This window comes from Chamaea fasciata, unplaced genomic scaffold (genome assembly GCF_029207755.1).
Source record: "Chamaea fasciata isolate MVZ Bird 193981 ecotype frontalis unplaced genomic scaffold, bChaFas1.0.hap1 SCAF_19, whole genome shotgun sequence".
Taxonomy (NCBI): Eukaryota; Metazoa; Chordata; class Aves; order Passeriformes; family Sylviidae; genus Chamaea; species Chamaea fasciata.
Genome location: NW_027094104.1, coordinates 7,807,851 through 7,822,854, shown reverse-complemented (window position 1 = coordinate 7,822,854; position 15,004 = coordinate 7,807,851). Strand labels below are relative to the sequence as shown.

Here is a 15,004-nt window from a genome sequence, read left to right as displayed (position 1 = left end):
GGCCTGGCAAATGGAGAATGTGGAACTTATTCTGTATTCAACACACTCTCTTAAGGCTTGTTTTTAACCTTGAGCGGGAAGGACTCGAAATCCTCTGTTCCTCAAGAGAGGAGAGCTGACTCAAATCCATGTGTTTCTCATTGAGCACTGAGTGTGGGAAAAGACTGCTTCAGGGGGAAATGCATAAAATGAGATCATTTTCACTGAATGCAGTTAGGCCTGAAAGTCTAATCCAGCTGGATGAGAAGCAGGAAAAGTGGAAAGTTAATTTTTCCAGGTGATTTCCAGGTGATGCTAATTTGGGGAAAAGGTAAGAAGTAGATCTGTAATCTGTCAGACCTGGATTTTGTTGCTTCAAAGGATGCTGGGCTATGCTGTCCCTTTTAAATGAAGGAATAAGGGTGGTGTAAAGATTCTCTTAGTAGAAACGAGAGTGCTGAGGGAAAGAGTAGAAGGATGGGAGGTAGAGGATACGGGATTGAAGGCTGTGTTTCCAGAGCTGCTGCACTCTTGGATGGGAGTTTGCTGGTCTGCCTTAAAGCCTTGTCTGATGGGGAAGGAATCCATTCACTGCTTAAATATTCAATATCTCCAGTGTGTTTCATGATGTCAGGGTACCAGAAGAAGCAGGAACAAGATGTAGGGAGTGCACTCAGTTGTAGAGTGAGTGAGGATTGAACCCATCAACTCTCCTCATTCAGTTCAGTCACCTCCGTTACCCAGTTCTGCTGTTGGAATTGATGGAAATTGATTTTGGTAACAGAACTGTGAAATGTCAGCTCCTTTCATTTGGCCTCTCCTTTAATGGGGTCAGCTAATGAAAGGATGGGTGTGTTTGAGCTGTGCCCAGCTGAGGACCTGTCCTGGAAGATGACACAAGTTGGCAACGTCTCTTTCTGGGACTGCACTGCTGAGCACTGCTATAAACTCAGAGTGATTCAGCAGAAGCCCTCAGCCTGCAAATCTGCATCCTCTGTCGCAGGCTAATGTTTCACTGAACCTTCCTTTATTATGAGTTTACTTATTTCCTTACATTTCACGTAGGGAAATAAGTAAACTCATAGTAAGTGAAGGTTCAGTGGCAGGTGAGGGAGGAGAACTGATTCGACGGCTCTGTAGGTTCTGGGGCTGCTCACAACATTGATCTCTGCTTTCTTAACCACAGACAGGGCTCTGCACTTGCTCAAGCATTTTATAACTGGATGGAGAGGCCAGCTGAGCTAAACCTGTTGCTCTTGGCAGTGGCTAATAGTACCCATCTGTGTTAGGTGGGAGACACCTTTAGGGTGACACAGGTAGCTTCTCTATGGGAAAGCTCAGTTAGAGAACAAGCAGAGGGTGCTGAAGCACATCAGTCACTCCAGTCCTGGTTTTATTGCTTGCTATACTTTCATCATCCATTAAAGGGTTTTTAGACCAGGAGACAGTATGATCCACAGAAATCACAGGTGTTGGATTGTATCATGTCTCAGAGCTGCTGTCATGTTGGCTGCTGATAAAGAAAAAATTAATTCTGAAATGCTAGTATAGGGCAAGGAATTTTTTTCTGGAGGGCTTTTGGTTCTGACTAAGAAACAGTCTAAAACACAGGGCCTGTGCAAAGCACAGCCAGAGGATGATGCGGGTATACTTGTTTTCGCTTACTCTAGAGGAAAAGCAGGGCGGGGGGCTGTGCTGTAGCCTGCAGAAGCTGTGGGTTTGTTGAGCAGGTGCCACTTCTGAGCAGGCCTCACTCATCCCACGGCTCGAATCATGCTGGCAGCAGCTGTTGTGAAGCCAGTGTAGTTCTGGCCAACCCTTTTCAGGTGAGAGTGATGGTACAGCTCTGCTGGGCTCTTTCCTGGCAGCCTGTGCAGGCAACGAGCATTGCTGCAGTCTGTTGTGATAAAGCTGAAGCTGGGAAAGGCTCCCTTTACTTCCCAGCCCTTCTGGAAAGGAATGGGAGTGATATGTGGAGCAGCTGGAGGGAAGGAGCCTCTGCTGCTTTGGGATCTGCCAGCCTGGCTCTCCCAGCCCTCCTGGCTGTGCTGGCACAGCTCTGCCTGGGGCAGGTGCCGCTCTCCTGGTCCCATTGCCTTGGGAGCCTTGGGGCTGCAGGGCACTGGGCTGGTGTGGTGTGAGGAGAGAACTAGCAGCAGGCAGGTGGAAAGCAGGCCAGCCAAAAGGGCTGAGCAGTCTGTCCAGGAATCACCATGGACTGTCTTTGTTCCAACTGCCAGTCCTCAACATGAAACTGAATGAGTTGAGCACCTGAAAACTCATGAACTCCCTCACGGGCTGCCCAGGGCTCTCAGTGAAAGCCTTGACTAAACGTTTCCCGTGGTTGAAAGAACAGAACTGAGCAAAGAGTTCTTGCAGGGTATAAGCCCTTTGAGTGTTGTGCTCAAGTCCTGCTGGAGCAGAGACCTTGATGTTTGAGATAAGGACAGCTCATACCAGGGCATTTGTCATGCTGGTCCTCAGTCAGCTTTGATAATGGACTTGTGGTCTTTAATAAATAAGAATATCGATTGTCCCAGCTGTCAGGAGGCCAAGGCAGCTGCTGCCTTCGACAGTGTTTGGGTTAGCAGCCCTTCTTTGCAGGCCTCCACCATATGTGTGAGCAACGTTCACATTGCGTGCTCCCTGCCAAGCTGCCCCCAGAAGGCTCCTGACAGCATGCCTTCTTTTCTTGGGGGCAAACAAAGATTAAAACTTCGTTAAAAAGTGAGGGAGATAATGACAGACCATCTTATAATTAGACCAACTGTAATTATCTGGCTGCAAATGTTGAAATTTGACCACAGGTGCCAGATTTTTTTTTTCCAGTATGACACAAAATAAAGACCATTTATAGCATCCTGCAGGATTATGTGAGTTAAAGTCAAAACAGCTTTGAAGAATTTCTGTTTTGTTGCTGATGTAACCCTGCTGACTCAGGGCAGGTGGTCCTGTGGAGCTGGGATCCAGGCAGATTTTAAAGCAAGTAAATACTAATCACCTGATACAGTATGGGCTTATTTCTGCTTTAGCAATCATTTCAGATTCTGACTAGGAAGAAAACACTACAGGTCTGTAATAGTGAACTCACCTTCTGAGCTGTCATAGTGTTGTGTGAAATGCCCCTGCAGACCAAGGGCATGAAGGGAAAGAGGGGGTTTAGTCTTAAAGTTTGTTTGTCTCTGAACTTAGGACTTGTACACAAAACTCATACATTTGTATGTGGGACCTTCCCTAAGTAACAAACCTTTTTTCCCTTTTGTGTTTTCAGGACAGTCAGTGTGGAACCGTAATTGACGTCAACATTGAGTGTGCTGTGAAGCTGGTGGGAACCAACTGCATCCTTTACCCTGTCAACAGCAAAGACCTACAGCATATCTGGGTGAGAACACAGCCAAAATACACGGGAGAGCCAGGGCCTGGTGGTTTGGAGGGATGCTGCTGTACTTCAAGATTCTCTTGAAAGCAAAGCATCCATGTTGTGCAAGATGCATCTGCAGTTTGGTTTTATTTTAAACTTGCTGCAAGCCACCTCCCTGGCAGAAGATGATGCAGCATCTCCTTGTCTGCCCATCTGTTCTGTGTTTCTCATCACATTGCTGAGACCAAATTGTCTTGAAGGTCTAGACTGACATTAAATTTTGTGAGAACTCCTGCACTGAGTGTGGAAAGCCGGTGTGGCAACCTGACCAGGGCAGCCCATGGCTGTGGGCCAGAACTGCTGAGCTGCGACACCACTGCTGTTTAAAGAGGCTATAAAAGTGCTGAGATGAGTCAAGCATGTTTCTGTTGAGCTGGAACAGTCTCAAACATATCTGTTTCTCTCTTTGAGTGGATAGGTGTTTTCCAGAGATGAGGTGGGGTAGAATTTCATCTTCCTTTTTCCTCTGAGATAAAGATAATTTGGGAGTGAAGAGCAGGAATGTCATAACTCATCCCAAGTCACTGCCTGCGGGAAGACAGTAGGATATGAGCTCCTCTGGGATGAAAAATTAGTCTTAGTGATAAAAACTGGCTCCAGCTACAACAATTATTTATAAAGTTCTGTTTCCTGTTTTCATCACAGCCTTTCATGTATGGTGACTACATAGCCTATGACTGCTGGCTTGGCAAGGTCTATGACTTGAAGAACCAGGTCATCCTCAAGCTGTCCAATGGAGCCAGGTACTTCTCTCTTCCTGTGGAATACTGTCCCTCCTGGCTTTCACAATTCTGATCTGTTTTATGAGAACAAGAAACACTTTGGGCTTCATTTACATAGTGATAAGTTATCTGCTTGCATAATCTTCAGATGTAGAGCAAGAGAATGCATCTTTCTCTGAAAGCACTGAGATTCATTGACAACCCTCTGGAAAAGCTGTAGTCTGAAAGGTGTCAATTTTTTTCAATCCCAGCAGATCAGTGCTCCAGAACTAAAGCACATTGGTCTTTCAACTGTGCTTCTCTGCAAAAGTAGTTTAAGATGGATGGTTGTTTCAGACTATTTCTCAGTAGGAGAGCATAACTTTACCAAGCTGCAGGGAGAATTCTTACCTTAAAAAAGGGTCTGTGAAATGGTGGAGATTTGGAGGCTAGTGGTTTTTATCAAAGATGCAGAAGCAGCCCAAGATAGAACACCTTTCTTTTTCACTGGGATTGTTATAAATGAAAACAATCCAAAGTCTAGAGAAAGATTTAACCAGAGATATTGAAAGAAATACATGGTGAAATTTCTGCAAAGCCAACAGAAGGATCTGAATTCTGTTCCTCTTGCATGTGAGACAGTGACTTGTGTGCTAACCTTTATGAACTCACTACGTTCACCCTGTTACTGAGGCCTGTCTTATCCTACAAACTCTTGGTGCAAGGGAAGGAAGGAACCAGTGGAGGGCCAAGAGGGGTATGGGCCTGGCAGCTGGGAATAACCCATCTGTCTTGTAAACTGAGTGCTGACATTGATGTTTGAAACACAACAATCAAATTCCCAATCCTGCAGCCAGCTTTGAGTCTGTCTAAGAGAAGTGAGTAGTGTGGGAGCTGTAGCAGACGATTGGTGGATGCATCTGAGAGTTTGACTGTGTTACTACGCAGTTTACCCAGGCTGGAAGGTTCTTAGGTGTATGTTAAACTAGGAGTGAAAAATAGCCACACATATCTGTAATTCCTGCAGTTACTGGTGCAATTTAAAACTTTGTTTGTTATCTTGTACCAGCTCCTGAACAGCTGTGTAAAGTGAGGTACTGTTTGCAAAACCTCTTCCTAATGAATCATTTGAAATGCCACCAGAAGTTACTCTGGAAATGAAGCTATTACTGAAGGAAATACGGCCAAATTGCCTTTAAGTCCCAGCATGGCATGTGTAACAAAGGGACCTTTGCAGCAGACAGGTCTTGTCCAGCACCCAACCAGTTACTTAGCATGGTTTTTTACATGTTGAATGGGACTTTTAGGTACCTTTAATGCTTTTACAGTTTGTCTATAGCCAGTTTTTCTCTGGACCCTAAAAGCTTGGTGATACACTGCTGGTTGCATTGCCAGACGTGCTCAGGTAGTGTCACTTCCTTGGGTGCAGTTTGCTTTTGGGGTGAATGGCTCTGGGAATGTGACCATGTGTCTCCTGTCTGCTTTCCAGGTGTTCCATGAGCACAGAAGATGGAGCCAAGCTGTATGACGTTTGTCCCCACGTCAGTGACTCGGTGAGCTGCTGGCTCTCCTGAGAGTCCTTTTGATCAACTTTGTCTTGGAAACTTATTGTACAGGAGGGAGGGAGAAGGCAAAATTCGTAGGCATTTGTTAATCCTAAGAATGTATCGATTACAGTAACAGTTTAAAGGTAATGTTAGTAACCAGCAGGGTTTGAGGAGGTATTACAATTAATGCATCCAGCTGGTTTCTTTGTAAACAACTTGTGTAACATGCTGTGGGATGGCTGGTGTCAAGGCAGTTCACTCACTGCTCCTTCTATCTGCACGTGCTTCTAAAGGCTCTTACTCCATTTACTGCTTTTTAAAACTGCTTCTCTTCTGGAAAAAAAGGTATTTTGTTTAACAGGTGTTCTGCAGAAGCAGGTTTTCAGGTCATGTAAAATAATGTCTCTCGTTACTGCAGTCCATGGCATTTTTTGAACAGAGAGCTGCTACCATACTGGCATTTTCCAAATCACATGGCAGGGAAGGCTTTGCTGGCTTTTGGGTAAAACAGTTTGCTGTGTGATGGGATCTAACCTCTCTCACCTTCAAAGGCTGATGACAGCTTGCTTGTTCTTCCAAAGGGCCTTGCTGCACTCCTGGCAGCAGTGTTGGGAGATGACAGAGGATGACGTGTGATTCTTAGGAACTAGCAAAGCACTGAGCTCTTATCCTTCCCAGCCTTCAAAGCAAAGGTCCCTTTGATCTAAAACTGCACTTCTGCTAATACTTGATGCCAGCTCGTTGGAGAGTAAATGGAATATCAGTTCAATAGGATGTGCTGCTGTGGTTTTCTGGTTCTGTACAGAAAAGGAGTGGTCTGTCGCTCGATATTCTCCAATACCTCAATCTCTGCTACTTTGGGTTGTGCAGTGTGTTTTCTGCTTGCTAAATCAATGTTGTAGCAACATTCAGCTTCTGGTTACCCGATTTTGAGATGGCTTGTTTTGAGTCAGGCTGCCTTTAAAGTGTACAGAGTCCTCTGGGGAGATTCAGCCAGGACTGAATCACAGGCTTTTTTCCAGTGTTACTCTTGATCCTGTGCTCAGAATTGCTGTGTGTTAGATGCTTACCTGACTTAGATCTTGTCACACTGCTCTTATCCCTTCTGACAAATTACAAGACTCAATGCAGTTTTGTGCTCAGTATTTTATCTACCCTAAACTGCTCTGTCCGCCCCCACACTCTGAATCTCAGTATCAGTGGGAAGGAACTCTAGGAAAGCAATTGTGTTTACTGTCCTGTTTTTGTTTTCAAAGAACTGTCATATTAGCTAATCCACCTGAGACAGGAATAATACTTACACACTTAATTTGACAAGCAGAGAGTGAAGGCACACATCCTCTGCCTCTGAAAGATGTATGTGCTTGAATTAGAGCACGGAAGAGAGAGAGGTGTCCTTGCCCAGCTGACCTTGCCTGCCTTGTTACTGAGAACCTCTCTGTGGAAATGTGCATCTTTTGTTTCTTGCAAGCACCTTTGCTTCTCCTGCACCAAGTCCTGGTCCTGTTTGGGTGTGTGACAGAGCAGGTTGCTATAGGAACTGCTGGGCTGCCTTCAGGAGAGGACGAGCTACAGGAGATGGGCATATTGCAGACTTTACCTTTATATTAATTTTGCTGATCACAAAAGATTGAAGGGAAATGCTGGAATATTAGATCTTAGAGTCCTTTATGCTGTTTTTCTCTCCTCCATTTCTCACACAGGGTCTCTTCTTTGATGATTCATACGGCTTTTATCCTGGACAAGTCCTCATTGGGCCGTCTAAAGTGTTCTCCAGTGTGCAGTGGCTCTCGGGTGTGAAGCCTGTTCTGAGCACAAAGAGCAAGTTCAGAGTGGTGGTGGAAGAGGTAAGGGCTGCCACCCTGACGCATGGCCACCTTCTGCCTTGCATGGTTCCTGGCTGGCTGTTTGGAGCAGAGTCAGTTTGCCATGGTAACCTCCCAAGAGCAAATGTGCTGTGGCTGTGTTGTTCTGAGGTGACAAATTTCTCCTTGGGGACTGGCAGGACTATTGAGCATCGTAGCAAGGGTCCCTGCTGGCACCCTGTAAAGTGATCATGTGTCAGCACACTCAGAGGGCAATACTGCTGATCATTAGGGCACTAGGAGCACATCTTCTATTGAAACTTAGTGTTGCATGCTGTCCAGAAAGGGAGAAATATTGCTGACTCTTAGCTCAAAGAAGGAGCAGCTCCAAGTCCATTAGCATATCTCTTTGTGACATTGGACTGCTGATTTATGTGTACCATAGCTTCCTTCCCAAGCCACCTGTCTTTCCTTGAAGTTAAAAGCTGTAGAATCTCTGTTGTCAGGGGTCAGGCTGGGGGGGGAGGGGGCACTGTGATTGTCCTGGATGTGGTGGAACTGCACTTGCCCATATTAAACTGTAAAAGTAGGTTTGCCACTTTCCCGTGTGTAAGCTTTCAGATCTGAGATACTGGTCTGGGAAGCTCTCTGAAATGTTAAATTTCCTTTTCTATTACTACATTGTAGGTACAGGTGGTAGAACTAAAGGTTACTTGGATCACTAAAAGCTTCTGTCCTGGGGGTACTGACAGTGTGAGCCCTCCTCCCTCGATAATCAGTCAGGAGAAGCTGTCCAGGTGAGATCCCTTGAAAACTCCTTTTCACTTCCAGCACTCAGGCCTTGCAGACTGTGGGTGACAGACCTACCAAGTGAAGCGACACAATGCTGCTGTTCCCAGCATATCCCAGAGCTTCAAAAATACAGGAGAACAACTTCCAGATTAGTTTAGCTGATACTTGAGTTACCAGCACAAGGGCAGGCATCCCGCTAATGCCAAGCTCTCTCCAGCTGACAGGTGCACAGAGCGGTGTCTGGCAGCAGCTTCCTTCTCCTTTGGCTCCTGCCTGGAGCAGGCTGCAGCTCCCTGTGTGTCAGGGGTGGGGCTGGGGTGGGGCTCAGGGGTGCGGCTGCAGCCCGGGCTGGTGCTGAGGCAGTAACTGGTGCCCTCTGCAGGCTGCGGCTGCCGGAATGGGCTGGGAGAGCTCAACAGTCAAATCTGATGAGCAGCAGCACTGTCAGTGTGGGTCCTGCCTGGAGCTCGTGTGCTGGAGAGGAGCAGCTCTCAAATTACGGCAAAAAAACCCCAAATGTCTCTTTGGCAGCTCTCTCTGGGAAGAAGGGGAGAGCTACAGGGAGAGGAGTGACTTGTGTCCCACCCAAACCCTTTGTATCCCCACCCAGTCCCTGGTGAGATTCCCACTTCTCCTTTAGAATTGTGTGCCTGGAAATGATTTGGTGTGGTGCTCTCCCACCCCTGAAGCAGCACTGTTCGTGTGAGGCCATGCCAGCCTTGTGAAGGCCCTGGGCACTGCTGGGTTCTGTCACTGGTACTGTTCTGTGCTCATGGCTCTCCTGTTCTGCCAGGGTAAAGCGTCTGGGGTGCTTTGACCATGCCCAAAGGCAGCTTGGGGAAAGATGCCTCTACGTGTTCCCAGACAAAGTAGAACCTGCAAAAATCACCTGTGAATGCCCAGAGAGGAACTGTGTCCTGGGTGAAGGATCAGTTGCCAAAAAGGTGAGTTGAAGGGTCGAGGGAGGCATTGACTTCTCTAAGCATTTGTGGTCACTGTGGCTTTTAAAGCAGAGATCTTCCTGGTAGTCATGTGGTCTGAAATGTGACTCCTGAAGTGGTTGTGAAGAGTAATGGCTTGTTGTTGCCAGCAGGGAAGTCACCTTGTGGAGTAGTCTGACTGCTCTGGGTGAAGCATGCAGCTAACACCTTGAGAGAACATGGACAGGGCCTGAACACAGAAGTGTCAGCTTGCAGGGGGTCAAGTGTGCTCTGACAGCTGGGACTTAAAAACATGTTGTTTTCCTTAGCATTCTCATGGAGCTGAAATGTTCAGTTAAATTCTTGCTACAGTGAAACAAGGAAGTTGTTTTTGCTTCTTAGGCCAAGTGAGTCATGCTATGATATGTACCTGCTGGCTGTAGAGCTGTGGTGTTCCTGGAATAACAGGATGTCATCAGTGTTTAGATGGTGACCTCTCTGCATGTCCGTGCCTGTTACATGGATTAATTTGTGCAACTTCTTGTGACCTTCCATAACACAAAAGTTCAAAACATGCTTAAAATTATCTGAAGGAGCAAAGTTTACTTGGGCTAGTGCAGTGCTGCTCCTGCGCAGAGCACTGTGAGATGCTGCTTTGCAGAGTAGTCTGGGGCAGGTGAAATTTGCAGAGCTCCATGGGTGCTGTTTTTCCCTGCACAAAGCTGAACGTTCCCCAGGCTGGCTGGCAGCCTGCCGAGTGTCCAGGCACAGGTCTGACCCACGTCTGCTCTCTCCAGGTGAGACGGCTGCTGAAGAAGCAGATTGTGAAGATCATGTCCTGCTCCCCAGAGTCTCAGGGCCCCAGTGAAGCCCCTGACAAAGAGTCTGCTGCAGCTCCTGACCAAAAATCTGAAGAGCTTAAGCCTGAATCCAAGTGTGAGCTGGATGTTGACTCTTCCAACAGCGCACCAAGTCCTGGGGAGAGCAAGGAGGAGCAGCCTGAAGACACGGGGAAGGAGAAAGGGGGAGCAGCAGCGCGGCAGCAGCAGCAGCCTCCCTTTCTCCTAAAGGATGAAGGGCTGCCTGACTACCGGCTTCAGTCCATGGAGCAGGATGCTGATGATGAGGCAGCTGATGACACTGATGACACCAGTTCTGTCACCTCTTCTGCTAGCTCCACTGCCTCCTCCCAGAGTGGCAGCGGCACCTGCCGCAAGAAGAGCATCCCTCTTTCCATCAAAAACCTGAAGCGGAAGCACAAGAAGAAGAAGACCAAGGTTTCACGAGAGTTTAAGCCGGGAGACAGGTGAGCTGGATTTCCACATCCATCTGTAATTGCCAAAATCTCCCTCACCCAAGTGCTCAGGTGTAAAGCACCACCTGAACTCGGGTGCAGGATGATGAAGAGTTTGGGCACCACTTGGTAGTAACTGACAGCAATTATCTTGTGATGACTGTGCAGTGGCCTGTGTGGAATCAGCTTGGTCTCACTCCAGCTTCTGATGAAACTGGGGCCATGTGACCTGACACTGATGCTATTCCATTTCAGCTGTGCCTCGGGGCATGGACAGCATATCTGTGCTGTGTTAGACTCTGTGTGCAGGGAAAGAGGTGAATAAAGATCACACAGCTTAAACATGACACTAATTGGTTACCTTTCTGGCAGCTTCTGCAGAGAGGCTGAGGACAGACCACGCTAGGAATGGACAGCTTTGCCTAGAGAGCTGCCTCCAGTGCAGCACGAAGCTCTGAGCTGGCAGAGCATGGTCTCTGTTACCCTCGCCCTGCTCTGCAGAGATCTGCAATTTTTGCCAGCACTATACTTCTTAATATTAGAATTTAACGAATAAATTGCACTTGCTCCTTGAGAGCCTTGGAGGAATTGATTTCAGTAGCCTGGGGGAGGGAGCTCTTTTGCCTTTTAACTTAGGAATGTTTAAACTGTTTTCATGGGATGCAAGGACATCTGACAGGTGGTCTGCCTCTTTGCTGACTTCCCTGGGCTGCTTAGTTGTGTACAGATTCTGCATCAACTGGTACAAGAGAACACGTGAAAATCCTCCCAGGAAAGTGACATTATCAGAGATTATTCAAGAGATCTAATAGCTTGAGAATGTCATGAACTTCGTTGACATTTTTTGTAGGTATTTAACTTTGCCTGTATGCAAGGGGAGTGGTTCTTGCAGTCCTTGTGAGTTCTGGAGAAATTAGATTTGAAGGTCACAAAGCCCAGCAGAGCAGTATCCAAGTGTGAGAAAAAATGGGAGTGTGTGATAGAGCTCCTGGGAACAGATTCTCGGTTCACTCTTCATGTCTCACTCCCCCACCGAGTGTCTCTGTTTTACTGAAGGTTTTGCTAAGGAGAGCTTAGCTAGGGCACCTGGTGGCTCCCTGCACCATACAGGTAATGGGGGAGAAAGCCCTGTGGCAGCCCCAAGAAATCCCAGTGCAGGGTCAGGGCAGCTCTGTACAAGGAGATGCAGAGACAACCATGACACAGAGTAGGAGACAGAGGCTTTTTCAGCACAGACTGAGATCCCCCAGCTGATGCTCTGAAGGCTGCATGTGGCAGCTGGGCACAGCTCAGTATGAAGGGGCCAGTGCTGTTGAATATTCCTCTGGGGTGCTGAGGCCATCAGAGATGTTCTGCCAGGCACTGCTGAGACATGCTGAGTGCTTGGGCTGCCTGCACTTGGTCACCACATGTGATTGAGTCAGCTTCTGGGCAGTCTGGCTGCAGGGGCCAGCTCAGCATGTGGCTTTGCCATCAGTGAGTGACCTGCTGCAGCTCTGGGCAGCACATAGACCGCTGGGTGTCTTTTAGTGACGGTATGAAGGGATTTTTCATTAACATCAAGTCTTGATTTTTGTTTGAAGCCACTGCTGCAGACAAGAGTGCCTCATTTCCTTGTACACCCTTTCCACTCCTATCCTCAGCTGCACATATCGATGGTTTCTATATCCCCCAGAAACCATCTTGTTGCATATTACACACGCACTTGGCCTGTTACAGAACCTTCTCTGATAATTTCTGCTATTGAATGCTGGCCCTACTAAAAACTTCATCTTGTTTCCACTTAAAAATATTTCTCTGACATTCATAAAAACAGGGCTGGTGGCAAACAGTTGTAATTGCCTATTGTATCTTCTTTCTGATTTGGTTCTGAAACCAGCATAAATCCACCACATGTGTTATTCTGGAAAGCCTGGCCAGCAAAGTAAAGGGAAGATATAAAGCCAGTGTGGGATTTGGTTTGTTCTGTGCTGTACGAGATATTAAATTAGTGGAGGGCATATTAGAAGAGAGTCCAGCTAGGCTGTCCCTCCTGCTTCAAGCATTTTGCCTCCTCAAGCATCCCTGTCAAGCCCCACAGCAGAGAACCAGCATGTGGTCCATTGTGGCTTGTTTGGGTTTAATTTCTGAGCTGCAGAGACACACATGTGTTTGAACAGCTGGGAAGGACATTCTTCTCTTTCAAACAAAATCCTTTTGCTTTATCCACATTCAATGTGTTGCCTCTTTTTTTTTTTTTTTCCCCCTCTCTGGAAGGGCTGTGACAATTTATCTTTCCAGATGTGTTCCAGATATGTGTTCTTCTAGTTTCAAAGACTCCTCAGAGCTGTCAGGCTGGAAGGTGCTCCAAGTAGAGAAGACCTCAAGTTTCAAACTGTTTGAAGCTCCTGTCGTGCTTCTGTCAGGGGCAGAAAGTGGGTGCCAGTAGATGTTAATTTGCCTGCATAGGAATAAAAGTGAACTCAGCAGGAGCTCCCTGGAAAGTCAGTCCTCCTTCAGCAATGTAACAACTTGCAGGGGTTGAGAACCCATCAAAACAAAGCCTGCTGTGTAGCTGCATCCATGGGCTCTATGTGGGGTTTCCTGACTTGCTTCCCAGCCTGCTGACCCATGTACCCTTGTGTTGCTGAGGTCCATCTTGATCCCTGATGTTCCCTTTGGTAACTCATTGCCTTTCTGTGCTGCCAGGGTTGCTGTGGAAGTGGTGACCACAATGACTTCAGCTGACGTGATGTGGCAGGATGGCACCGTGGAGACAAACATCCGCTCCAATGAGCTGATCCCTGTCCATCATCTGGACAACAACGAGTTCTGCCCTGGCGATTTTGTGGTGGACAAAAGAGGTATTGGGTGTCAGAACAATGCTCTTAATTGCAAAGTATTTTTCAGTTTGGATCCCCTAATTTGCTCTGTAGCTGTTAGTGCTCACTTGAGGTGGGCACCTGACAGGGACAGCAGTGATTCAGTTGGCTTGGTGGGAATGGCAGCAAAGAACCTTTATTTACATACCAAAGTTGAACTATGACAACAGGAAGGATGTGGAAGGAGTAAATACCAAGGAGCCAAACTAGGATTCTCAGTATTTCTGCAGAGCAGGGGTTGCCCACCTTGAAAGGGCCAACAGCTCTGAGCTCTGTCCCAGAGTGAGGGGAGAAACAAACAAAGTACCTCAGGCAGTTTTCTCTGTATGGCTGATCTATCATGACCCTTATGTGCTTTTCATGGAGAGTTTTGGGATCCAGAAGCATCTTCTTGAATTCCTTTTCTTCACCAAACTAATTGGTGATGCTAGTGAGGGCCACTAGGACAAGTTCAAGGAGACTTAACAGCTTTTGGGTATGAAATATTGATGACATCATCTGGCTCTCAGCACCTTTTCTAGCAAGGGTAGACCCTCAGCAGTGGGGACCAGAAGACACTCAGGTTGGGGAGCAGGAAAGCTGGCTTAACATAAATAGAGGGTGGTTTATGTGGCCATTTCTGATGAGTAATAGTCTGACTGGTCTTCTGGGTTACACGTAGTCTGTGGAAACTAAAGTAACCCGTCAGCTCCAACTCTACCATTCTAGTTTGGCAACAATTTTCACTGTGTAGGAAGAAGTGTTTTTCCTCATGTCATTCACAAGTGGAAGGCTTCAGCCATGAAAGCCCAGGAGCTGACAGCCTCAGTCACTGAACAAAGTCTGTGCTCCTTTGCCTGATTGGTTTGTTTTCTTCCCTACCATTGTGACCAAAAGCTCAGAGCTCCCAGGATCCTGGGTTGTATGGAGTGGTGCAGTCTGGGGACCACATCGGCCGTACCTGTGTGGTGAAGTGGTTCAAGCTGAAACCCAGTGGAGATGATGTGGAGGTAAGTGCAGGAACCAGTGCCTGCTGCAGCCAGCTAAGAGAAAGCAGCCACAAAATAACACAAGCCTAACAGATAAACACAGATAAACGTGGAAATCAGCTCTGCATTGATGGTTTATCCTTGAGGAAGGGAACAGTGCTTATGGGCCTGGGAGACTTAGCTAGAGGTGATGTCACTCCATATTTGTAGGTGCCTGTGAGGTAGCAAAGACCAGGCTGATAATTTACATACCATGGTATCATCAAGCTCTGGTATGGACAAAGTTTTTCCTAAAGTTGTCACAGACAATTGATTTCTTGAGTTCACTATAAGAATTTTTCCTCCCGATGTCTTTGCATGGTTCATAGAAAGAGGATCAGTCTATTGCATGTTGTTGTGCCTGCCTCTGCCAGCTACTATTGCCCATGGTTACCCTAATGTCTTTTCCTTGGGATTTGTAGGAAAGCTGTATTTTCCAGAGTCTTGATAGACTGCAGTCTAGTTGGAGATGAGAGAGGGATCCTCAACATTGCTTTGTCTTAGCCTGCCAGACCACACTGTCATAACTGAGCAGGGCCCTTCACATGTAGAAGCAGAACATGAGTCTGGCCTGGGGTTGTGCTCCACTTATTTCTCATAATTTGTGAGCTCCTAGCTCTTTTTCTCCAGGAGAAATCAAAGGAAAGATGTTTCCCATTAAATGACATATTTTTTAT

General features: G+C 47.0%; 1 protein-coding gene across 1 annotated transcript in view; it reads left to right on the top strand.

Moving 5' to 3' along the window:
* Nucleotides 1-15,004, top strand: part of UBE2O (ubiquitin conjugating enzyme E2 O) — a 62,148-nt gene that overhangs the window by 34,922 nt on the left and 12,222 nt on the right. Inside the window, exons 3-11 of the mRNA XM_066200299.1 lie at nt 3,251-3,361; nt 4,046-4,143; nt 5,591-5,654; nt 7,352-7,495; nt 8,141-8,250; nt 9,039-9,189; nt 9,963-10,471; nt 13,148-13,302; nt 14,197-14,309. Of these exons, the coding sequence (XP_066056396.1) occupies nt 3,251-3,361; nt 4,046-4,143; nt 5,591-5,654; nt 7,352-7,495; nt 8,141-8,250; nt 9,039-9,189; nt 9,963-10,471; nt 13,148-13,302; nt 14,197-14,309 (1,455 nt within the window). The remainder of the gene's footprint in view (nt 1-3,250; nt 3,362-4,045; nt 4,144-5,590; nt 5,655-7,351; nt 7,496-8,140; nt 8,251-9,038; nt 9,190-9,962; nt 10,472-13,147; nt 13,303-14,196; nt 14,310-15,004) is intronic.